This window comes from Leptidea sinapis, chromosome 26, assembly GCF_905404315.1.
Source record: "Leptidea sinapis chromosome 26, ilLepSina1.1, whole genome shotgun sequence".
Lineage (NCBI taxonomy): Eukaryota > Metazoa > Arthropoda > Insecta > Lepidoptera > Pieridae > Leptidea > Leptidea sinapis.
The window spans coordinates 10,430,843-10,455,258 of NC_066290.1; the positions used below are offsets into that span (position 1 = coordinate 10,430,843).

Here is a 24,416-nt window from a genome sequence, read left to right on the forward strand (position 1 = left end):
TATTTTCATACAAGCTGAAGTATGTAACAAATGGCCTAGTTGACCAAACAACGACATGGTGTCTAAATTGAGTGACGGTTTGCGCATGCGCCGTAAAAATTCACTCTAATGAGTTTTCCCTAACACGATTGCTAACACAATAAACAACTTTAAAAAAATAGACTTAAAGTTGAAAATATAATATTATAAGTAAGTAAGTATAACATTTTATTATTTATTTTCTTGTGCGGAAAGTAAATAAAAATACATACTCCATATAACATGACGTACAGTTCCAGTATCGAAAGACGACAAATATATAGAGACAGTTTTTTTAAATCGTTGCGTTACTATCGTGAAAAACCATTATAATATTTTATTCAAATATACATTTTTCAGTTGTGATTTTGGTACATTAAGTACCTACATACAATTTCTACTTTATAATGCTTACACTATTGATTTATGATAATACAAAGAATTACTATATTATTTTGTATTTCTATATACATAATATTAATAAAAAATTATCATTGTTCAAATTTTAAAAATAAACAAAAAAATACTGGCAGCGGTGGGATTCGAACCCACGCCTCCGAAGAGACTGGTGCCTTAAACCAGCGCCTTAGACCGCTCGGCCACGCTACCTGTGATGTGACTGTTGAAATTTTACATCTAAATATGTTTCATAGTCTAAAAATAACTGAAAACAGTACCAACAATTATTTTGTTTTTAAAATATAGCACATGTTGCCAATAAAATGCCCGTCATTTGATCATTCTGACCTTATTATCTAAAATAGCTTTTAGTGAAGCAAATGATTCAATATTCCTGCGTATAGGTAAAAAACTAAATAAAGTACATATATTAGAAGTTATAACATTATATAAATTTTTAGCTATTTCTTAAACAAAGAAATAGCTAAAAATTTATATTTTTGGTTTAGGTATTTAATTATTGGTTCAAAATTAAAAAGGTTGTCTCAATTAAAAATAAAATAAAGAGGAGTCTCAAGTAAATACTAGGTTATTATTTTTGACGTTGTTTAAATTTTATTGTTAATTGGATTTTATGAAATTTGTTATTTTATTTTTAAACAATATTAAATTATGTGTTAATAAGTGTATTTGGTTAAAGGCCATTCTTGTCAACAATAAATAAAAAATAAATGTTTAAAAAAAAATTACTCTATTTATGACGCTCAGTGTCTTGGAAGCCAATTTGGCTTTGCCCTCCAGATGGAGCTCGACTTAAAAAAAAAACAGAAATTAATTTCGACGTAACCCAGGTTGGGTTACGTCGAAATTATTATTATAGGTACTGTACATTGCATTACAATGCGGGCTACAAAAGTATTGATTTTTTTTCTGCAACAACAGAACTTTCTTGCTAAAATGCAAATCACGTACCTGTATAAATAGTAAATATCACTGGACAGGCTGTTCCATATGTTTGACAGCAAATATTTTGTGCCTATTTGAAGCGCCACTCCGAGCGTCCAAAGAACTAATTTTGACGTATAATACAAATGGCTGCGAAGGAACGTACGATACTCTGAAGTATATATGCATTCTGATTTAATTTCGTTCGTTTTCCGTGTTATTTATACTTCAAGAATCAACGTAATAAAGATGTATTAACTTTTTTTTTATTTTTACACATTTTTTTTGTAAATAGTTTCCCACCATTTCTTGATGTTTGCTGAGATTGTCATCACTAGCTGTTTTAGTACCGCAGACACTCGCTACATGGCCAACAGCGCCAAAATGGCGAATATCAAACAAGCACAAAAGCACTTTGACAACCGCCAGTCCAGTGGTATATAGTAGAGGTCAGTGATTAATTTTACATTTCAGACTGAGAAACCTGATATAGACTTAATATCTGCGGGTCGTATAGTAGCTGTAGGCAGTTGCCTCTATGCCCCAACTTTATATTTTTGGTAAGTATTTCTATACACATAGTAGAAGTGAAACTTCAACAGACAAAGTATAAACACAAAAACTTCCAAGGATAATATTTTAACAAAAAATTTTACTAATAAAATAGATCTTTAAGAGTTTGTTTAAATAATTTTATTTAAAAAAAGTTTTACAATAGTATATAAAGTTGTATATATTCAAAATACATATTTAAAAAATATTTCGATCAATATTAACAACAATTTTAAATATTTCAGGTACCGGTTTCTGGACCGCAAGTTTGTTGGAACGACCCTGAAGACAGTGCTAACAAAAGTAACATCTGATCAGCTCCTTATGACGCCAGTTCTGCTAGCTGCTTTCTATACATGTAAGTTTAAGGGTAAGCCCTGATACTACATTGTAACAATATTCCATTTGTGTGTTCCGAAGAGCTGTGCCATCTGATCCCAGCCGCTGAATTCCACCTTCGACCACGACACGCCATAAATTAGGATATTATCCCCACCATCTGGTTGTGTGTACTCCACAGTGCAGTTTTCAAAGAAATTCTTCGACATACAACAACGCTGTGGAATGAGCTGCATTATGCGGTGTTACCGGGACGATACGACAGAGGTACTTCAAAACTCCCTAAAGGGCTGGTAACGATCCTGTGATTCCTCAGGTGGTGCAAGAAAATATGGGCGGCGGCGAGCACTTAACATCAGGTGACCCGTACGCTCGTTTGTAGTTCTTCCATAAAAAAATATTAAAAAAAACTGCTTTCTATACATTTAAGTTTAAGGGTAAGTAGTATATTATTTTGTAACGATATTTTATTTGAAAAAAAGAATCCCGCTGAGATTCTTGCGCCCGTTCTTCTCAGGTCTGAGGCATACTGTTTCAAATGTGTGGTAGTTTTTGACGTTGAATAAGTGATTTGAAATCCTATTTTGAATAAAAATATTCTATTTGGTTTGATTCTTCGGCATTGCGTAGATATTTGCGTGATCTCTGCATCTTCTACCGCATTTATGAGGGGGAGTGCTCAGAGGAGCTGTTTGGGTTGATTCCAGCGGCCTAATTCCACCACCGGACATTACGTGCAAAGTACCACCCGCGACGTCTGGCATTCCGTAACCGCGCGTTTTGCAAGAAATTTCTGGCCTCGCACAGCCACTTTGTAGAATCAATTAATGGCAGCGGTTTTCCCGAACCGATACAACATAGGGACCTTCAAGAAAAGAGCATACTGTCCGGCCAGCAACGTATCTCTTGACACCTGTTATAGCGGATGTCCATTATCGGTTGCCTCACCACCCCCCATCCCGAGAGCCTCTTGTCCGTTTGCCCCCTCCTACATAAAAAAAATATAATTTACATGAAAATTTCTTTCCAGTGTTAGGAGTGCTCGAGCGTAAAGAAGACGTATTTGAGGAGTTGAAGCAGAAATACTGGAAGACGTTCTTAGCTAATCAAGCATTCTGGATCCCGGGACAGCTCATCAACTTTACTTTTGTACCATCTCACTTACGTGTGGTGTATGTGGCGTCGGCCTCATTTCTATGGATTAACGTGTTATGTTTTATCAAGAGGCAGAAAGTGGACAAGGAATAAGGCTTTTAATAAGTAGACCAATGACATCATGACAGAATTTGGAACACCTTTTTATAACGTCTATTATTGAAAAAAATAACGAGTTGCCCTCCTGGAGTGCCGGCAAGCAGAATATTTTGTAATCGTTAGGGAATAATTTCACACGAAAAGCTTTATTTATCATTATAAAAGTACTAGCATTTATGTGGTTGAATACAATATTCATTTATTGCGCTATCGTACACAAAAATTCCAATTTATATAACATAAAAAAAATTAACACTTGAACTATTGCAATTATTTTACATTAAAAATCTTTGATTATCTCTCAGAAAAATCAACTTTCATTCATAATCTTACGAATGTTCGATCACGTCACGTATCCTAACGCGAGATTAACATTTTATACCCATCCTAAAAAACGTACTCAATACCGCTAAAGAAGTTTTCACTTCAAAAATAATTTATTTATTTTGATTGAAGAGGAGGACAAACGAAAATACGGGTCTTGTATGAAAATACAATCATTATCTTATTTGTATTTTTGTCATTAAATGTAGTTTTTGTTTCTGAAGTTACATAAAAGAAAGCTGTTGAAATATAGGTAAAAACCGTTTTTGAACAATTCGAATTAAGATGTTTTGATATATCTATAATGTAATACATTATACTCTTTTATACATTTTATTTAATACATGCCCTATATCTTTCTACGTAACAGATTTTTTCGACATAATTTTGCCAGCCTTTTGTATTCCCGGTGAAATAATTAACACGTATAGTATACCTATAGGCTATATTAAAACTGTGTGTACTTTTATTTCCGTTCCAGGATAATAATAAAAATATTGACACGCGTAGAGTATAGAAAAACCAACTCTTTGATTATACAAAGTAAATTTGTAACCTCTCACGTTGTGGCAGCAAGCAAGTAAGCAGGTTATAAACTGTAAAGTAACTGTTGATGAAGCAACAACTAGACATACCAGGAGTTGAACAAAACATACCAAGATTTACGAACCATGCGTCACTCGAACGGTTGGCTCAGTTGGAAATAGCGCTCGGATGGAACCCGAAATTTTGCGGATTCGAGTCCCCATCGCTCATTAATTTTGGTTACAAATTAAATAAGTACAGGGTGGACCAAAAGTCCGTTCATAATTGGAATGATGATTAAAAAAAAACTAATTACAGTAGATCAAAACTGTTTATTGTTTTCGATAGTAAACAAAAGGGCAATTTATTTTTGAAAACTCACATCATACATATGCAATCCTTCAATATTCTGGCATTGCTGCAATCTAGAGCGGAAATTTTCGATGACAGCTTTACATGTTTCTGTTGAGATGTTTTGGATTTCTGTGCGAATACGATCCTTTAATTCGTCAAAAGTTACTGGGTTGGTTGGCTGGAATGCAGAGGTTTTTGATCACCATGACATAATGTCACTCCAATAACGACAATTTTGTCTATTAACATGCCCATTTAGGTGGAAGTGTGCCTAGTTGAGAAAAAAATGTTTGTAAAACTGGTGAATCGCTCTACCATTTCGTTCGCAAACTGCAACCTAGTGGCATGGTCCTGAGGCCTTAATTCCTGCACCATTTGGATTTTATAGGAATGTAGGCTTAAATCTTTCTTGAGAATGCGGTTTAATACATCATTATCTTGGCACGTTAAGGACAGCAGACCGCTTTCGAGTTGATAGTCCAGGTTGGTCACGAACAAACGATTTTACTCGCTCCACGATTTCGGGGTCCCTCGACGTTTTAGGCCGGCCAGATCGAGGTAAATCGCTATGGGTATATAGGTAAGACGCCATGGTATTAAATCTCTACCCCCCTCCGCCGCCGTTGCTAGACGTGGCAACCAATTCAAATGTAAACGGACTTTTGGTCCATCCTGTATAATTAATCCAAGATGTGCGGGATATCACTTCAAAAATCACAAATTATTAAAGTCTTTATAAGCACATTTGCGTGAATGTAAGTGCCTTAAAAAGATTTTTATTTTTTAAAAAACTTGATTATATAACTAAAATATTTTATGTAAGTATATTTTATTGTACAGGGTGTAAATCAAGTATCTCCTAAAACTGACAAGTTGCAATCAGATAATAGTTAAGAATACATCAAAAATTCTAACAAATTATTAATAATTATAAAATTGATGGCTTGGACTGCTTATAATTGGCAGCTACTACATGGTATTGCTAAACATTTTTGATCATAACACCGAAAATCATTATCTGTAGTAATTGTATTTGTTTGTAATTCCTTCGAATTTTCATTTATAATATATTGAGAATTACGGATTGATTGCAAATTTTACGGTTTTAGGAGGTACCTACTTTGTAGGTACTTTTCTACGTCACAGATATTTTGACAGCCGCCCCTAATGGTCGTTCCCAATATACTATCTTCAGATAGAGATAAATTACTAGCTTCTACTGTCAGTAATTAGCTGTCAATAATCTGAAGCTGTCCCAATATACCTGATAAGTCATTCTTATCACCTTATATTGGGACGCGTGAATTGCAATTTCCATACAAACTTCTATCGCTGGTTAGCTATACGTCGTCCCATTGACAGACAGCGTGTACGGATAAGGTGAGTTACCGTCGATAAGTTTATTGGGACAGAAAAGTCAACGATAGTTACGATTTTTATGTCAAGTAAGAGATAGACTGAATATTGGGAACAGGCGTAATTCCAATGGTTGTATATTTAAAGGAAGCAATGATGTTCTATACACGTATTATAAGGACATATCATTCGCATTCTGACAGGGCAATAAAGTATACTTAAAGACCAGTTGAGCACACTTTTCTGTTAGTCGTGTGTCAACTATCACTATCCGAATCGGTTTATAAAAAACATACGTAACCAAGAACTGAATAAATGTATTACATTGCTGCTTATTAACCAAGAATATTTTAAACAACTGGAGTAAATGCGGCAATGTATAACTATAGCAGTCGAAGTACATTTTGGCTTTGTTTTTATACGACGTCATTTGTCTATTTTAGTCTCAGATATTATGCATTGAACGCCATAGAATGTAAGTATAAATTAGAATAAATTATAAATCTTTGGTATTGTTTAATTTACGCAATCCCTTTACACAATATGTCGTATTCTTACAACACTACATAATCAATAGCCACAACATAACATAACTTAAAAGTAACAAGATTATGTCTAATAATTGTTAAGGTTTCTCCTTAAGAAAGTATTCCGAAGTGAACTATTTCAACAGTATTTCATTTGAGTTTGTTCGTATAACACACGTTAGTAAATATGGAGGAAATAAATGAAGTATTGAATAGGTCTTTGCAAGATTTGAATATCTTTAATGCTTCTGAAGAATTGAGAAGCAATCTTGATGATTCAGATGGTATTAATGAAAAAAACACTAGTATTTTCAGTGTCTTTGTATGTATTCTTGCTGTAACTCTGTCCTTCATACTTGGATTTGAGGTAAGTATTGTACATAAACTTAGAATATACTATTGTATAGACGACTTGACAGCACGATTATGATTTTGATTTGACAATGTGCGCGTTATCTAGTTGTTTTATCAGTGGGAGGCAGCTTTGCACAATATGCCGGCTAGATCCTCCGTTAGCTAGAGGCTCCGTTGTGGTACATAAGGGTACCACAACGGAGCCTAGATGTGCCGTGAAGCACTGATGTGTAAGCATTACTGTGGTTCAATCTCAAGGGCGCCGTAGCTAGTGAAATTACTGGGGAAATGAGACTTAATTTCTCATGTTTCAAGGTGACGAGGGCGTATCAATTACCATCAGCTGAACGTTCTGCTCGTCTCGTTCCTTATTTACATAAAAAAAATATTCAAAATACTAAGGAGGAATTTCAAAGCGTAGCTGACTGTTTTTGACTTGTCAATCAATATCGGTTACTGTATGCTGTATCTACGTTAAAGATATTCTTCTCTTCTACGTTATTATAAAATGGTAGGTATTCATGCCCGGAGCAATTATTATCTATACCTACATATAACGTTTTTTTTTATTCTTTATTTATACAAACCATTAATCATTTTATTTACCATTAGTCATTAGAATAGTACATTACGAGGGCGGCACTGAAAATTTCGGGAATCAAGGAAGTGACACAACATTACTATTTAAAAATGTATTTATTGCTTTTCGAAGTATTCTCCGCGAAATTGGCACATTTTTCCATACGATGGAACCAATCATTGAAGCAACCATTCCATTCAGAAGTTCTGGGGTTCCGGGTCTCCTAAATGGTCGTTTTGTAGGCGTCCACAGCTTCTTCAGGTGATGAAAATCTCTGACCACGCAATTTATTCTTTAGTTTAGGGAAAGTATAGTCATCATTAGGGCTTACGTCGGGGCTGTACGGCGGATGGTCTAATAATTCTATGTATCTTGCTCTAAAAACTCTTTTGTTCTGTGCGCGGTGTGAGAACTCGCATTGTCGTGATGGAGGATGAAGCGGCGGTTGCAGTTCTCTTTACGGAGTTCAGAAACGACCAGTGGCAAACAAATGCTAGCATACCATTCTGCATTAACCGTTCTTTGTCTCTCAAGAGGAATAGTCGCAACATGACCGTCTCAATGTTTGTCTCCAAAACCGGTCATCAAACCGGCCACCTTTTTTTTTGCAACACTCCGTGAACTAACAATTTTTGTTGGCTTTAACTCATTTTCGAACACCTAAACTCGTGACTGGTTTTTTGTTTCGGGTTCGTACGTGTATATCCAGGATTCGTCACCTGATACGATGTTGTATACAGCATTTGAGGATCCTGCGTGGAATCTTTCGAGAGTTCTGATTCACCAAGTAACGCGAGCCGCTTTTTGCTCTTCACAGAGCAAATGCGGTATCCATCGGGAAAACAACTTTTTTACACCTAAATGTTCATGCGAGATTATTTGTTTTTGACTCATGCCAATGTCTAAAGTTGACTGAATTTCGCGGTATATCACATGTCGATCTTCCTCAATCAGCTTACGCACAGCATCAACGTTTTCTTTGGTGACTGCAGTTTTTGGACGACCTTGACGGGAATCATCACTGAGCTTGACACGTCCACGTTAAAATTCAGCAAACCAGCGATAAATGGTGGTTTTGGATGGGGCTTCATCACCAAATGCAGAAATCATCCGGACAACACACTGTTTTTGTGTTAAACTACTTCAAAAGTCATAATAAATCATCGCTCTAGAATTTTCTCGAGTCAATTCCATTTTCTACATTTTTTCAACGACTAAACAAGTTTGACAAGACCTTGTGACAAGACCGAGATTCTTTTTTTAAATAAATAAATGGTATTCGATTTAAAACCAAGGAGTTTTCGATTAAAAAGATTTTAATATGACAGAAACAGTGGAAATATTCCATTCCCGATAATTTTAGTGCAGAATATGTATAAATCAAAGGGAAAAGTAAAGATATCTAACAAAAATAAAATATTATCTTTTTAAGTTTACCATAACATGATATTATATAAAATGATTCAATTATTATTATAGTATTTTTGAGCATTGGTATCGAACAAGTTCTTTTCAAAATAAGTAAGTACAATGAAAAAATAATATTTAATTAACTTTACAATATACAGCCTACTCGATTACATGAAAATACCTTGTAAGGCAAAAAAGTTATTAATGTAATTAATAAAATATTTCAATGCTTTAAAAACGCAAAGAGCTTTTGATTTCTGCTTATCAGTTTTTAAAATTATTTTAAAAGACAGGCAAACACATTAATAAACATTAGATACACACGTATGTTGTCTATTATCATATTAAAGGGTTGAGAGGTGCAGGTGGAGGAAGGGAGAAGGATATTCAGCCCTCTTCAACCCCCAAAGCGCGGAAAGTACTAGTTTTATTTTTAATTAACTTTTATTCATTTGAGGTTAAGTTACTTTTGAAAAGGGTGTGCGAGCTATTTACGGATTGCCTTTGATCTTTTACCTCAGACCTTTAAGACCTTACCCATTAGGTCATTAATTGTTATCATTACTTCCGTGTCTTAAGGGCTTTTACGACGGTCAAAGTGTCATCATTGTCAATTTGTATTTTATTAATTTCAGTGTAAAATTACACAAAGCGTATCTTACAAAATTTGAAAGATGCCACGCACACAAGCATCTAATAGTTGCCGTATTAAAAAAAACTACTGCTCTTCACGTAGTGCGGTATCTTGTTAGAGCGCAGCGGACACCAATCTTTAATCTAAGGCACTTTCGTAAAAAAAATTACGCGAAAAACTATTTGCAGTGACAAATCTTTTGTTTCTTTTCAGTCATTAAATAAAAATAGACATAAAATACTAATTAACTCTATTTGTTTCAGTACGACAGAGTATTTAACAAAGTGAAAATAAAAATTGATGTAAAAAGTCTCCTAAGAACAATAGTTTTAACGCTATTGTTATTATTTTTACCAGTTTTATTAGTACTGGTTACAATAAGTCTTATTTATAAGTGCATCTGTTTAATTGCCATTAAAATAAGTGACAATAATTTTGTTGAGTTTCTGCACAGCTTTGATGTTTTCTGGAGCTTAGAAGACGGTATAAATAAAAATGTTATAGAAGTACTAGGTGTTATAGAGACTGATTGTCCATATGCACTTGTAGATAAAATAAAAGAAAAAATATCTGATACTATTGGCGATGATGCAGTGGCAAAGATGTTTTATAGAAGACATCAAAAATTCGGTTTCTTCTATTGGCGGAAGAATAATAACATTGATGTTAATGAATATGTGAAGGTATTAAAAATAGCTCATAAAGAGAGTCTGTCTACTAAAGACATGGAAAACATTATGACAGATTTATCGAGTCGTCCACTACCATTTAGTGGAGATGGGTTATTTGAAATTTTAGTAACAAATATTGAAGTTCACAATTTAGATGATCGAGTCGAAAAATATGCAATTATATTCAGAATACATCATTCAGTTGGAGATGGTATAGCGTTGATTGAACTTTTGTGTAAAATTTTAGCTGATAGCAAAGGAACAGAGAGTTTATTTAAGGCACCTGAAATTGGTAATCTATTTGATCATAATTTAAGAAGAGACTATGCTGACATTCCAAGAAATCTATATAAAATGGCCCTAAGTTTTGCAGACGGAATTATAAGATCGTCTGATATCAATGCACTCCATGGGCCAAGTCTAGAAGGGAAGAAACTGTACAAGTGGATTGACACAGATGAAAATTTTCTGCAGATTGTAAAAGAAATTAAGAAATTACAACATGTTCACTTTTCTGATATCTTAACAGCTGCACTTTCGAATGGTTTGCGGGAGTATTTTATGCAGGTATAACATTTCGCAAAAAAAAAATCTTCGTTAACTGCCGGAACATTTATTTGTTTAGCTTATATTAATACTTTTGCAACTTTATTTAACAGAATATGCTGAGGATCCCTGATAAAGCTGCAGTGATAATTCCAATTAGATTGAATTCGAAGAAATCTTTGATTTTGGAAAACAACTTTACAGTCAGCATTTTAGACTTACCATTAAAAGAAGATCTAGCAGATATTAGTAGTAGCTGTGAAGAACTGCGGAAAAGTGCTGATCCTTTGGTAAGTACCCTCGAAGCTCAGACTTTACCTAAGTGACTAGGAAGAAAATAACATAATTATTTCTTGGAACCATTACGTATAATTCTTTAATAATTATATTTACAGACAAATCACTACTTGTTGAAACTCTGCAGTGTTTTCCCGAACAGCATACTGAAGACCTTGTTTAACAGTAGCCAAGCGACAATGGTATTCAGCAATATACCTGGCCCAAGCCATTTAAGTTTATGCGGTGGATCCTTGCAATCTTTGGTGTTCTTTGCACCAAATAAAGGGACTACTGGTGAGTGTTTGAGATGGCTGACATATTAGTACACTATATTATAATACACATAATATATTAACCTTATCTTCTTCCGCGGATAAACCTTAAGGCAACAAAAAAAAATGAATTAGGCGTTACTTTGCGGAAATCCATAATTATACAAATGATTTAAGTCTTCTTTAGTGTTAATTCCGCCAATATTTGCGGAATTAACACTAACGAAGAGTTAAATCATTTGTATACTTAAGGCAACAACTAAGTCAGATTTAAGTACTGCTCACGTTGCCATATCACAACGGCACACAAGACATTAATATAACCGTTAAAATATAGGTCTGTATTGACGCGCAGACATTAACAGTAAAGGTGATATGCATATTTAAAGTAAGAAAGTAGTGATTTTATGATAAATTTCACCAAGTACGAAAATCGTCATAGTTGTGGCAAATTTGCACCAACCGCGTGCAACTGATTTTTTATACATGACACGCCCAAATACGAGTACTGATTCGCAATGAAACAAATCGGTACGATCGCAGACAGCGCGAGCTAGAGGGGGGCACCTCTCTTCTTTATTAACGCACCTAATCGTAGCTTTGTTGCGTCAGGATTTGTATCCATTGTTAAGTCTGAATTGGACGGTAATTGTGTACAACGGAAGTTTCATATTTGTCTTCCCAGGCGTCGGAGTCACAGCGCTATGCTATGGCGACGTATTGCGATTTGCAATAATGGCCGATACAGCTCTAGTAGCGAGACCAGACGACCTGTCATTGATATTGGAAGGAATGGTCAAGGAAATCAAGAGGCTTCACCTGGATTATCTAAATTAGGGTCTTAATGCAAGAGGGCTGTGGTGATTTTGACTTCTCAGTAAAAGGTAAGATTGTCACCTGTGTTCAGACTTAAATAAACTTTATTCAAATAGGCTTAAGCCAGGCTTTAACTAAGCACTTATGAATCGTCATTTTGATATTTAAGTAATTTAAATTACTGACTCTACCATATGTTCAGAAAAAGTAGAGCTCGTGAGAAGCACATAATTATTAAAATAAACAGATTTACAATGGTTGTAATAAACGTAACAAATTAGTTTGTAAGGTGCTGCATCCAATATATTATGAATTGTGTTTTAAGTTAAAAGCGATAAATATTACATAAAAAGTAATAAAGAAAAAAATTGTATAAATGTAAATTATCATACATTGGATGCATCGATTCAATGTTTGTATAAGGATGCTTCGTGAACATGAAATCACTTTCTCTCGCTGTGTCTAAACAAATCGTATTGGCGAAAAGAGGGACATGAGTTTGTGGCGAACATTTTTACACCAGCCAGGCGTTAGCGGGCTATTCTACGTTTTAAAAGAACAATTTTGTAAAAATCTTGCAAAGATGGCTTTGGCAATTAATTATTAAATAATGAATACGGTTGTATGGGCTTGAACCTTTTGCCTGCCTAAAAATGGACGAAGAAACCAAAAAAAAAATAACGAATGACGCAAATGTCAGAAAATTTTAGGAACCCACTTCAAACCTCTTACTTTTCCGTTACAGTGATGCGCGCGCATCTTAAAACTTCACTCACGTCATTTTTTCATAACACGCCTAAAGAAGTATAACTCCAAAAATATTTTTATTTTACGTTTCAGATATGGAGAAGGTCAACATTTACACAGTCCAATGAACACACCAAACTTTATATTATACTGTTAAGTTTATTTAAATTGTAATTATAAAATAGACATATCAATTATTATTATTCTTTTCTTCTTTCACTTCTAACAATGACTTTAACTGAAGATTTTCTAGAAATAGTAAGTTACATGCTCTTACCTGAAAAAAAACATACATAAGACGTACCTCTGATCAATGCTGCGTAGAACTCTTAAAATCTGAACATTGTCTCAGTATATCCGTAATTTCAACTTAGATAATTTATACGTCTAGATAGAGGTTTTCGCTGCTAGACAACCGATGAAAACAGGCTAGATTTACTTTAGTGTGCGTGACAAGTTGCGTCTTACACTCGCTACTTGTATGTAACCTTTTGTTAGTGTGTGTGCATTGCTTAAAAGAAACGTTAGCTGTCAACCTCGAGCCTTTTTTTGAAGCTTTAACTGTCCCAGCTATCTAGACGTATAAATGATCTCAGAATTTCAATATTTACGGCGTCCTTCAAACCAAAATAGAAAATAGTAGATAATGTTCCTTCTTTTATAATATGAGGTAAGTATAAGAAACGGTCACGTCGCCGCACCCCTGATGGATAGTTAAACAGCAATACCAGAAGGACGCTGATGGCCTTTGAGTTGGAGTACGACTAAGTTCCGAGTCATGGATGTTTAAATGTATTTATGTATGTTAATATGAATTAAGAGATGACGATGACATAGAGCGGGTGCGTGGAGCGCTGTCAGTGAGGAGTAATATGCTCGCCCGCAGGTTTGCACGAAGCACAAATAATGTTAAAGCGTTATTATTCAAAGCATTCTGCCAGTCTTTTTACTCGAGCAGCTTGTGTGTGTCATATTCGCGCGGGGCTTATAGCGTTCTACGTGTCACATATAATAATGCGTTTAGGTGGCTGTTAGGGCTGCCGTGGCGTTGTAGCGCTTCTGGAATGTTTGCTGAGGCATGTGTGGACGGTTTCCATGCCATAATGCGCAAAAAAGCGGTCTCCATGTTGCAGCGTCTACGTGTAAGCAGTAACAGCATCCTAAAGATGATTGCTGCCAGAGCTGACTGTTCCTTCCAAAAACTTTAGGTTTATATCGTTAGCTCTAGGTTAATAAATATATTTCACTAATAATACTAACGTAGTTCATAATAAATATTGTTACTAATACATTTACTAATAAATATGGAGATGTCTCTGAATTAAATAAATAAATAAAATATGTATGTTTATATGAATTTATGTATGTTTAAGTAAGTATATTATATTAAATATATCATTGTCTTGTAACCCATAACATATATGCTTAACTTGGGGCAAGATAATTTAAGTAATTTTATTTATTTATTATTATTATATTATAATATAGAAAATACTTATCAGGAAAATAAATTTGGTGCAAATACATTGTTTACTACATTCATAATTTAACCAAAATGAAGGCGAAATTATTTGAGCGAACGAATTGCTAAGAAATAAATATTCGGTACCAGCAAATCTATAAGTAGAACATCTTCAAGATAAATAGGCGATACAAGTGGGAGATGGAAGGAAGCGGTGCGGTTGAGGCAGGGGAGTCTTACCGGCGATCATTATGTGAGTGCCGGCAGAGCATACAGGGTTACCACTTCTGACTTATTTTATAATAATAATAATTAATAAAATAATTTTGTTTCAATCTGCCTGCTAAATCCCTTAACGCTTTTCGTGCTAAAACTATGTGAATCAACGCTAGTAGCGTATATGAGCTACTTAGCAGAGGCCGTCCGAGCGCAGGGTACTGTGGTAAGATATTATAGCCTGACAGACAGACAGATAGATACACGGACGAAAGTAAACTGGGTAATGTGCTATGGATTGACCAGGCATCGCATAGACCAGTTGTAGATTTTTTTATGATAATAAGGGACGAGACGTGCAGCACGTTCACCTGATGGTAATTGATACGCCCAGCCAGTACAGTGCAGTGCCGCTAAAAATTCTTGAAAAACCCAAAAAATTCTGAACGACACTACAATTGCGCTCGTCACCTTGAGACATAAGATGTTAAGTCTCATTTCCCCAGCAATTTCACTAGCTACGGCGCCCTACAGACCGAAACACAATATGCTTCACGGCAGAAAAAGGCGCCGCTGTGGTACCCAAAATCTAGTCGGCATCCTGTGCTAAGAACATACATGCCCCTTGGTAAAGGACTTAAGCCGCTTCTTACGACACCCTTGGGCCTGGGCTTATCTATAATTTTTATGTCCCATAGAAGCACATGGCTAGATGATGATTGGATTATAACAGAATGCTTCACTGACCTCCTTAAGTAGTAATTTGATTGTCTCATCATCTTCCTGGGACGACATATAGACTAATTTGTCGTCCAACTCGAGGCGAGCCCTTTCTGCTGTTGCCACCAGTTCATGTATGCGGTCCTTCAGTTGCTCGATGCGGTCTAAATACCACTGCTTCTGTGGCGTTTAAATAATATTAATTTATATTTATTTGCTATTTATATTTGGCGCTCAGGTACTTGAAGAATATATGGATCGTTGGTGCGTGTGTTCCCAAAACCATGTCCTTTGATTTGTTTTGAAGGTGTAGACAATAAGCGCCCTTATTAACAAGCTAACACGTAATAAAGACAATACGAAGTTACAATTAGTTTAGGTTTTAACAATAGTAGTCAGATTGATTGTATTCTTTATTCTAGTTTATCGACAAAGGAAACATGGTCGAAAAGCATGTTGATTCATCCAACGCATTCTAGCAATAAGATAACTCTCTTCAGCTATAGGTGGTAGTGATAATTATACTACATCCATGTCTATTTAAACAATGTTAATTTCATCTGCATCACCTGTATAAATTTCTTCCTGCTCAGGTTTAGATATTTCTCTCCCACAGTGAGCAAGGCTGTGTTAGCCTCAATGAGCTGCTTGTTCTTCATCTTCATCAGCTCTCGAGCCTTACTTAGAGCTGTCTCGCGGTTGCTCAAAACATTACTGCGATCATCGTACGCACGGAGCAGTGATTCATAACGTTTGGACAATTCTTCATACCTGTGTTATGTTTTAAGTCATAGATCCTAGATAATTCTAGAATATATGCGATTCTAGAGATCTACAAGAAACAATTATAGTCTTAAGTATTAAAGATAGTTGGAATATTCCTAATTATATATGGTGAAGCCACGTGAAGCAATGATTTTACTGTGATTAATGTCAACCAGTAAGACATAAACATATTATGACTACCTCTCGGAAAGTCGATTTAGTAAGTACTTTGTTGGGCGATATATACCTACAAATGCTTTTACAGCATCATCATTTCAGCCGGAACACACCCACTGCAGGTCTAAGGCCTCCCCCAAAGATCTCCACGACGACCAGTCCTGTACTGCCCTCATCCAACGTATTCCGGCGATTGTGACCAGATCGTCGGTCCATCAGCCCTACCAACACTACGTCTTAAGATGAAAGAAAAGATTCTATGATAAAAATATACAAAACAAAATGTTTTAGGGGATTCAAAAGAATTACTACTAATCCATAACATATATGATTTTTTTAATGATACCACAGATTGGAATTGGTAATGGATGGGGAAGGAATGAAAAAATATTTAATAGCCATTAGGCTATTAAATATTTTTTTTTAAGCTGTAAACTGATTTTTAAAGATCAATGGTTTTTCTGTTCTGTGAATGGCTGCGATGAGATGGAATAATAATTAAATGAAATGCTACTCACTGGTATTGAAGTCGAACAATACTCAAGGTAGACCATGAGTCAGCTATATCTACATGACTTCTAGAAGACTTCGATTTGTCTGTAATAGTTCGACATATAAATATAAAGCAGTTTATATTAAATAGGTATGTGTTAGCACGGTGTTAACCATGTAAATAAATCAAAAAAATATAAATTTGGAGAATCGTGTGTTCTAATCTTTGTGTCAGCTAATCTCCGGCCAAACCTATTTTGGTGGGCCTTTGACTGGGGTAACATAGGCTATTTTATTTAGACCATTTAAATAAAACACTTTTAGAGGATTAAAACGCGTGTAATTGTAACAGTTTTTACATTCAATTTTTGCGTAAAAGTTACATTTGGATTATTATTTTAGTTAACCCGACGTTTGAAGACCTTCCCAGATCTCGTTTTCAGGGGGCAAAAAACTAATGTAAAAACACAGTTCTAATTACATGCGTTTTAATCCGTTAAAAGTGTTTTTTTTTAAATGTGTAACAATCGCTTTAATCAAAGAAAATACTAGACAACATGCCTTTTATAGTAGCTATGCCCCATATGAGTCAGTGACTTATCTGATGGAAAGTACAGGCCGCTTATATCAGCAATACCAGAGATTGAGAGAGAGAGATATATATTATATCACAGGTCAAGAGATGTAATGCTGGGCCTTTGAGATGAGAGTAGAGTCTTGACTTGGATGTCCAGATTCAAAATCACTTATTGAACGTCAAAAACTACCACCCATTCAAAATAGACTGCCTCAGACCTGAGAAGAATTGGCTCCAGAAACTCTATACGAAGAGCTTTTTATTTATGATAATAAGGGACAAGACGAGCAGGACGTTCAGCTGATGGTAATTGATACGCCCAATACATAGGCACTACAATTACGCTCGTTACCTTGAGACATAAGATGTTAAGTCTCATTTGCCCAGTAATTTCACTAGCTACGGCGCGCTTCAGACCGAAACACAGTAATGTTTACACATTACTGCTTCACGGCAGAAATAGGCACCGTTGTGGTACCCATCCATAATCTAGCCGGCTTCCTGTGCAAAGGAGCCTCCCACTGGTGTAGCTTACTAACTTTGCTCAGATTTTACTTAAAACTTAGCTGAATGTAAGCTTACGAGTAGCAAAATTATTTAATTCATTTTTATAGTCATTTGACAGCTTTAAGCTAACACAGCCCAACGTACAATTAAGTCCACGTTTTATCAAACTCAGCTATGTTATATGTTAGTAAAGTCTGAGCAAAATCTAAGTAAGTAGGTACGCTTTATAGGTCTCAGCCTAAGCCGTATCGTATTAGGGTTTGTAAATTGATTATCTTTCTTGTTAGTGACGTAATACTTTTTTAAGTTATCCATCAAAGGATAGGTGTGGGGCCTTGAACTTGTGGATTCTTTTGAACATAAATATGTTTTCTAGTTTATTTTATAACTAAATCAGTACAGCGGGGACTGGGCGGACAACATTCGTGGTATAAATAAATCGAGCAAATTGATCACGGACTCGTATGTACAAACTGAGCAGATCAGGAGGGCAAAACAGAAGATGGCATGAAGAAAGAACGATGATTAGCAGAACATGGTCTCGTGTTGTACAGAGACTACAGCTAGAGATAGAAGAGCTGACGTTGGAAGAGGCCTTCGTATTTATGTAAGGATGTTTTAAATTGCCTTCCACCTTCGCACGACACGCCACAAATTAGGATATCATCCCCACCATCTGGATGTGTGGTGTTCCTCCACAGTGCGGTTTTCAAAGAGTTTTCATTCACGAACAAAGCTGTGGAATGAGCTGCCTTGTGCGGTGTGTCCGGGACGATACCTAAAAAGCCCTTATACCTTCTTTAAGGTACAACTCCAAGAGAGATTTGCGGCGGTGATCACTTAACGACAGGCTTCCATAATAAACTATTAATTCGCGGCTTTAATTAGACATTAAAAGAATATCTGGCTGGATACCGAATTTTAAAACAATACGATTGTCCTTTAGGAAGGATTTTCTAATAAAATAATCATTTTAACTGATGAAAAAAAAAATATCTACTCTTACTCTATGCATTAAGTCACGTACGGTTTCGCTTTTCTTCGTTTACAAGTCCAACTGCCGAAGAGTCATTCGCTGTGTATACTGCCGCGCGAAAGTGGAATTCGGCGGCGGGAATCAGGTCAAAAAGCTCTTCGGAACACTCGACGTGATAAATGCGGTAGAAGACACACAATGAATGGACGGCGGTACGCAACACCAAGTGATCTAGCTATTCACAGAGCACTGGATCGCTGACAATTCGAGCAGCTCTGCGTTGCACGCGGTCGGGTCTAGCTGAGCGTCAGACCAGAGATTGCAGAAATACTCCATATTATATATAATAATAGTATCTTTAACTAACCAGCATCAGAGCATTTCGATCTAGATTCACACGACAACTCTGTGCCGTGGATGTGGTTATGTGTAGACTTGCAATAGAACAGCTGGTCTTCATATTTACGCGTCTTCTTTAAGCTTCGGTCTAAGCTGCCAATAATTTTCCTCACATTGTCTAAACATTTCATAAAATTATTATTGGTCTTTTCAGCAGGCTGAAACGATAATATCATGATTTAGGAATTTGTATGTAAATTCAGAGACGATGTGTCATTTTAAGGTACAGCATCAGCAATTTTACCAGTGGAAGGCTACTTTAGTCAGGATGCTGGCTAGATTATGGGTACCACAACGGCTCCTATTTCTGCCGTGAAGCAGTAATGTGTAAACATTACTGTGTTTCGGTCTTAAGGGTGCCGTAGCTAGTGAATTTTTTTTTTTTTTTTTTTTTTATGGAATAGGAGGACAAACGAGCGTACGGGTCACCTGGTGTTAAGTGATCACCGCCGCCCACACTCTCCTGCAACACCAGAGGAATCACAAGAGCGTTGCCGGCCTTTAAGGAAGGTGTACGCGCTTTTCTTGAAGGTACCCATGTCGTATCGTCCCGGAAACACCGCACACGGAAGCTCATTCCACAGCTTCGTGGTACGAGGAAGAAAGCTCCTTGAAAACCGCACTGTGGAGGACCGCCACACATCCAGATGGTGGGGATGAAATCCTAACTTGTGGCGTGTCGTGCGAAGGTGGAATTCGGCGGCAGGAATCAGGTTGAACAGCTCTTCGGAACACTCCCCGTGATAGATGCGGTAGAAAACACACAATGAAGCGACGTCTCTACGCAACGCCAAATGATCCAGCCGTTCACAGAGTACTGGGTTCCCGACAATTCGAGCTGCTCTGCGTTGCACGCGGTCAAATGGATCGAGCTGATACTGGGGTGCGCCAGACCAGAGATGACAGCAATACTCCATGTGAGGCCGGACCTGCGCTTTGTAGAGCGCTAGAATGTGGGCCGGCTTGAAGTATTGCCGTGCTCTATTTATGACGCCCAGTTTCTTTGAAGCCAGTTTGGCTTTGCCCTCCAGATGGCCACGGAATTGGCAATTGCTCGAGATTTCGAGACCCAGTATTCCGATACTAGGCGAGGCTTTAAGGGAAGTGTTCTCGAAGAGCGGTGATACGGCAAATGGGGTTTTTTTAGTGGTAAACGCGCAAACTTGAGTCTTCTGGGGGTTAAATTGGACAAGGTTCAACTTACCCCATTCCGCGACCTTCTCGAGAGAGGACTCGATAGAAGACACAAGTTTCTCCCGGGACTGGTCGACGTTTTCCCGAGAGAGACCTGCATGGCCCGTGTATACGGCATCACCAGTGCTGTCGTCTGCATAGCAATGCATGTTGGCGGTGTCCAACATATCATTGATATGCAGAAGAAACAGCGTGGGAGATAGCACACAGCCTTGGGGAACTCCAGCGTTCACGGGCTTGGGATTCGAGCAATAACCGTCGATAACGACCTGTATGCTGCGCCCAGTGAGGAAGCTGGAGGTCCACTTGCATAAGCTCTCGGGAAGCCCAAATGATGGAAGTTTTGCGAGGAGCGCCTTGTGCCATACACGATCAAAGGCCTTCGCTATATCCAGACCAACTGCCAGGCCTTCCCCCTTGCTTTCAATAGCCGCCGCCCATCTATGTGTTAGGTATACCAGAAGATCGCCAGTCGACCGACCATTGCAAAAGCCGTACTGCCGGTCGTTGATCAACTGGTGACCCTCAAGGTATACCAAGAGCTGGCGGTTAATTATGCTCTCCATGATTTTGGAGAGTAGGGAGGTAATCGCAATAGGCCTGTAGTTTGCCGGATCCGAACTGTCTCCTTTTTTTGGGATCGGATGGACAAGGGCTGACTTCCATGAATCAGGGACTACGCCTTTTGAATAAGAGTGCCGGAATAAACGCGTTAGCACCGGCGTCAACTCAGGGGCACACGTTCTAAGCACGATTGGAGAAATGCCATCCGGCCCGCTCGACTTCCTGACGTCCAACGAAAACAGAGCTCGCCTAACAGTTTTCTGTCGGAACTGTACTTCAGGCATGGAGCTCTGACACCGCGGGATGGTCGGCGGTGTTTTTCCGTTGTCGTCAAGAGTCGAGTTGGAGGCAAAAAGAGTGCACACGAGATCGGCTTTCTCTTTTGCCGTATGGGCCAGGGTGTCATTCCTCATGTGCAACGGCGGCATGGACGGCTGGTTGAAGTTACCAAGAGCAGCTTTCGACAACGACCAGAACTTGCGTGTTCCGGTCGGGTAACTGGAAAGCTGCTCGCCAATTTTGACGACGTGCTTTGATTTGGCACGGGCGATTTGCCGCTTAAAAAATCTGGAGGCACGGTTATATTTCCTCTTCAGAACTTTGCAGTTCGGATCCTTTGAGCCCAGCGCCGCAACCCAAGTTCGATACGCCTGTTTTTTGCAGTCAGATGCTGCTTTAACTGACGCATCGAACCAGTTACTGGGCAAATGAGACTTAACATGTAATGTCTCAAGGTGACGAGCGCAATTGTAGTGCCGCTCAGAATATTTGGGTTTTCGAGAATCATGAGTGGCATTGCATTCTAATAGGCAGTAGTATCAATAACCATCAGCTGAACGTCCTGATCGTCTCGTCCCTTATTATCATAAAAAAACTTTTACGTGGAGTTGTCAGAACAGCTATTTCATTTTATCTTTGCTTCCAAAATCGTGCACCGCACTACACACTTCGACCACAGCGTGTACAAAACTCTGGTGTTGAATGAGCGAGGGTGATCACTTCTCGTCGAGTGACCTCGAATCAGGTGAATGCTCGATTTGTTTGATAAGAAGTGACTAGATGAGCAAGTCGTTCAACTGATGGAAATAAAAGCCCTGACAATTCCAATGCAGTGTCGCTCGGGATTCATAATATTTATAATTCAATTAATTACAAATAACACAAAATTATATTGTGTTAGTAAACAGGCTTGAAAACTGAATGTTAGTCTAATGCTAAGGCGTTTTTTTAGTTGCCCAGTGCCTCATTATGGGGCAATCAATTATCAATCTAGCATACGTGCCATCACACCAAGGATTCTGTTGGTGCTGTCTCTTACGTGGCGATTATGGATTCGGTTGTGTTATTAACGTAAGAGACAGAAAATACTTCAGTGCTTCTGGTGTGAAGCACTGCAGTATTTTGGAAAACCCAACAGCATCTTCTGCGTGTTATTATATTGAATGCGTAAGGCGTTGGCTGCCCTTTGAGTAAAGTTAAACCACATTTTTATGATTGGATCCAAATTCTAAGTCATCGCAATTACGCTCGTCACTTTGAGACGTAAGATGCCCATTAGCGTAGTATATGTACGACGTTCGGCGCCCATCAACCGAAACATAATGTTTGCACATTACATGGCACAAGACGGCACAGTTGTGGTACGTAGCAGGCACTCAGCGTAAAGAATCCTCGTGAGATATAAATTGTAATCTCAATTATTCAATCTATCATAAAGCTTTCAGCTTGATCAGTAGTTGCATTCACATACAAGTGGTCATTTGAAGTATTTTGACTGTCTATTGAGTAGTAGGTATTCACAGAAAAATTTAAACTCCGGCTTGACTTCGTACTTAAGTCATTTGCTTTTGAATTAGAAAACTATAACGTGGTCCGGTAACCTTCATCCTGTGCTCAAACCCAACGCCTAGTTCTACTTCAAAGTGCTAAATACCAAATGCCTTTTTTGCAGTGCATTTTTCGGAAATGAAAGGATTTTCGCAAATGAGTCTTTCAGACCATCGAGCGCTGTTTATAAGCATGCTTCATTGTTTCGCTGTATTCTAAACATGATTCTTATAAAACCACAATATAATGGCTATTTTTTTTCTCGAGATACCAATATTAGATAGATAGGTATAGTCAAAGAGTCCAAAGGATATTCCATAGTTTGATAATTCGAATTTTATTTTGTGGTTTTGACTGACAACTATGCGACAATATCTCTGCTTTACAAAAAGTTGAGTTTTATGCTTACTTCCTTATTAACAACCACATATTGAAAGTTATTCGTTGATAAATCACTGTTTGATTCAAACATCACTTCGGTACCTATATATAAGTATTAGTACATAAAACTAACACAAAAAGCTAAAATCAGAAATTCTTTCAGACAACTAGTGACGTATAGCTAACTACAGATAGTTATATACCTTACGTCTCTTTGGTAAAAGACCAGAAACAAGCGGCAAAAAGGTGTTAAAGTTTATATTATAATAACTAACTAATCATGCACCCGGCATGCGTTGCAGTGCCACGTTAAGCAAAAAAAAAACCTTCGTAACTAGATTTTTGGGTCAAGAAGCGTCGAAGTTTTATCACAATCTGGTTTCTATAGTTTCGGAACGAATCAGGAATGATACAAACATTGATTTATAATTATACAATAACATTATATGCTTTATTTAATCAATACGTTCAATTAGAATAACATTTTCTAGTAACTTAAGTTTTTGTTTTACCAATTAATCACGGACGAGTTAAAAAAAGGACTCCGTGTCCCTGTACATAACAGTGAAGCAACAAAACAAGCCGGTAAACGTGTAAATACATAGCCCCACGCACACACACTAATACAGGCCGATCGGCCACCATTATGAGAATTGCCATCGTCTGTGACAGATCAGTTTGCGTCGCAATAAAATATTTTAAGAATGCCGTCGTGCGTTGTGAAAAAGTGTAAAAACAATACTATAAAAGTATTTGTGACTATATATAATTATTTAAGGGAGAAAAAAATGTGTAACTGGTATCCCCCGTAACCGCACACACACTAGCTTATAGGTGTTTCACTTACTAATATCACGGCGCGGAGTCCTTCTTTTTTTACTCGTCCGTGTACCAAATAGGTATGTATATTCTCTGTCGGATTAGTTTAGGTCAAACCTGAAAAGATGAAGTGTTGTTTAATAACCTTGGAACCATTTAGATCACAAATTCAGGCACTAGAAGAGTCGGCTAAAACAATTAATAAACAACATGAGGAACTATTACAAATGTTTAATAAAAGGACGGAGGAGGTTACCTTACTACGCAGTGATCTTAATCTACAACACACTGAGAATCAAGCCTTACCCGCTGATAATCAACTACTCTCCGTACGGATAGCCCAGCTAGATCAACACACTCGCTCAACTAATGTGGAAATACAGTGCGTTCCAGAGCACAGTGAGGAGAATCTTATTAAGTTAATCTAGCAACTTGGTA

General features: G+C 37.2%; 3 protein-coding genes and 1 non-coding gene across 6 annotated transcripts in view; 2 read left to right on the forward strand and 2 right to left on the reverse strand.

Moving 5' to 3' along the window:
• LOC126972504 (mpv17-like protein) overlaps positions 1–6,550 on the forward strand; it is a 57,392-nt gene extending 50,842 nt beyond the window's left edge. For all 3 annotated transcript variants that reach the window (XM_050819322.1, XM_050819321.1, XM_050819320.1), the window contains exons 3-5: positions 1,837–1,922; positions 2,160–2,272; positions 3,284–6,550. In XM_050819322.1, coding sequence (XP_050675279.1) covers positions 1,837–1,922; positions 2,160–2,272; positions 3,284–3,501 — 417 coding nt within the window. In that variant the 3' untranslated portion in view covers positions 3,502–6,550. The remainder of the gene's footprint in view (positions 1–1,836; positions 1,923–2,159; positions 2,273–3,283) is intronic.
• Trnal-aag (transfer RNA leucine (anticodon AAG)) lies at positions 546–627 on the reverse strand. The gene has a single exon. It is a non-coding gene; the product is annotated as a tRNA-Leu (tRNA).
• Positions 6,551–6,752: 202 nt separating the features above from the next.
• On the forward strand, positions 6,753–13,059 carry LOC126972452 (uncharacterized). The gene is made up of 6 exons (XM_050819231.1): positions 6,753–6,960; positions 9,835–10,809; positions 10,902–11,078; positions 11,184–11,361; positions 12,025–12,223; positions 12,996–13,059. The coding sequence occupies exons 1-5, from the start codon at positions 6,781–6,783 to the stop codon at positions 12,174–12,176; spliced, it is 1,662 nt and encodes a 553-aa protein (XP_050675188.1). The 5' UTR covers positions 6,753–6,780; the 3' UTR covers positions 12,177–12,223; positions 12,996–13,059.
• Positions 13,060–13,092: 33 nt separating this feature from the next.
• Positions 13,093–23,301, reverse strand: LOC126972602 (uncharacterized). The gene is made up of 6 exons (XM_050819457.1): positions 23,188–23,301; positions 19,162–19,351; positions 16,761–16,839; positions 15,870–16,071; positions 15,328–15,480; positions 13,093–13,179 (listed from the first exon to the last, which is right to left on the reverse strand). The coding sequence occupies exons 1-6, from the start codon at positions 23,248–23,250 to the stop codon at positions 13,093–13,095; spliced, it is 774 nt and encodes a 257-aa protein (XP_050675414.1). The 5' UTR covers positions 23,251–23,301.
• Positions 23,302–24,416: the final 1,115 nt, after the last annotated feature.

Bases quoted from the DNA above. Each gene is read 5' to 3' on its own strand.
- LOC126972452 (XM_050819231.1), top strand. From the start codon at position 6,781: ATGGAGGAAATAAATGAAGTATTGAATAGGTCTTTGCAAGATTTGAAT. The intron at 6,961-9,834 runs GTAAGTATTGTA...TATTTGTTTCAG, and splicing joins CCTTCATACTTGGATTTGAG to TACGACAGAGTATTTAACAA. The intron at 11,362-12,024 runs GTGAGTGTTTGA...TTGTCTTCCCAG, and splicing joins ACCAAATAAAGGGACTACTG to GCGTCGGAGTCACAGCGCTA.
- LOC126972602 (XM_050819457.1), bottom strand. From the start codon at position 23,250: ATGTTTGAATCAAACAGTGATTTATCAACGAATAACTTTCAATATGTG. The intron at 19,352-23,187 runs GTAAGCATAAAA...TTATCGTTTCAG, and splicing joins ATGTGGTTGTTAATAAGGAA to CCTGCTGAAAAGACCAATAA. The intron at 16,072-16,760 runs GTGAGTAGCATT...AACATAACACAG, and splicing joins ATTGTTCGACTTCAATACCA to GTATGAAGAATTGTCCAAAC.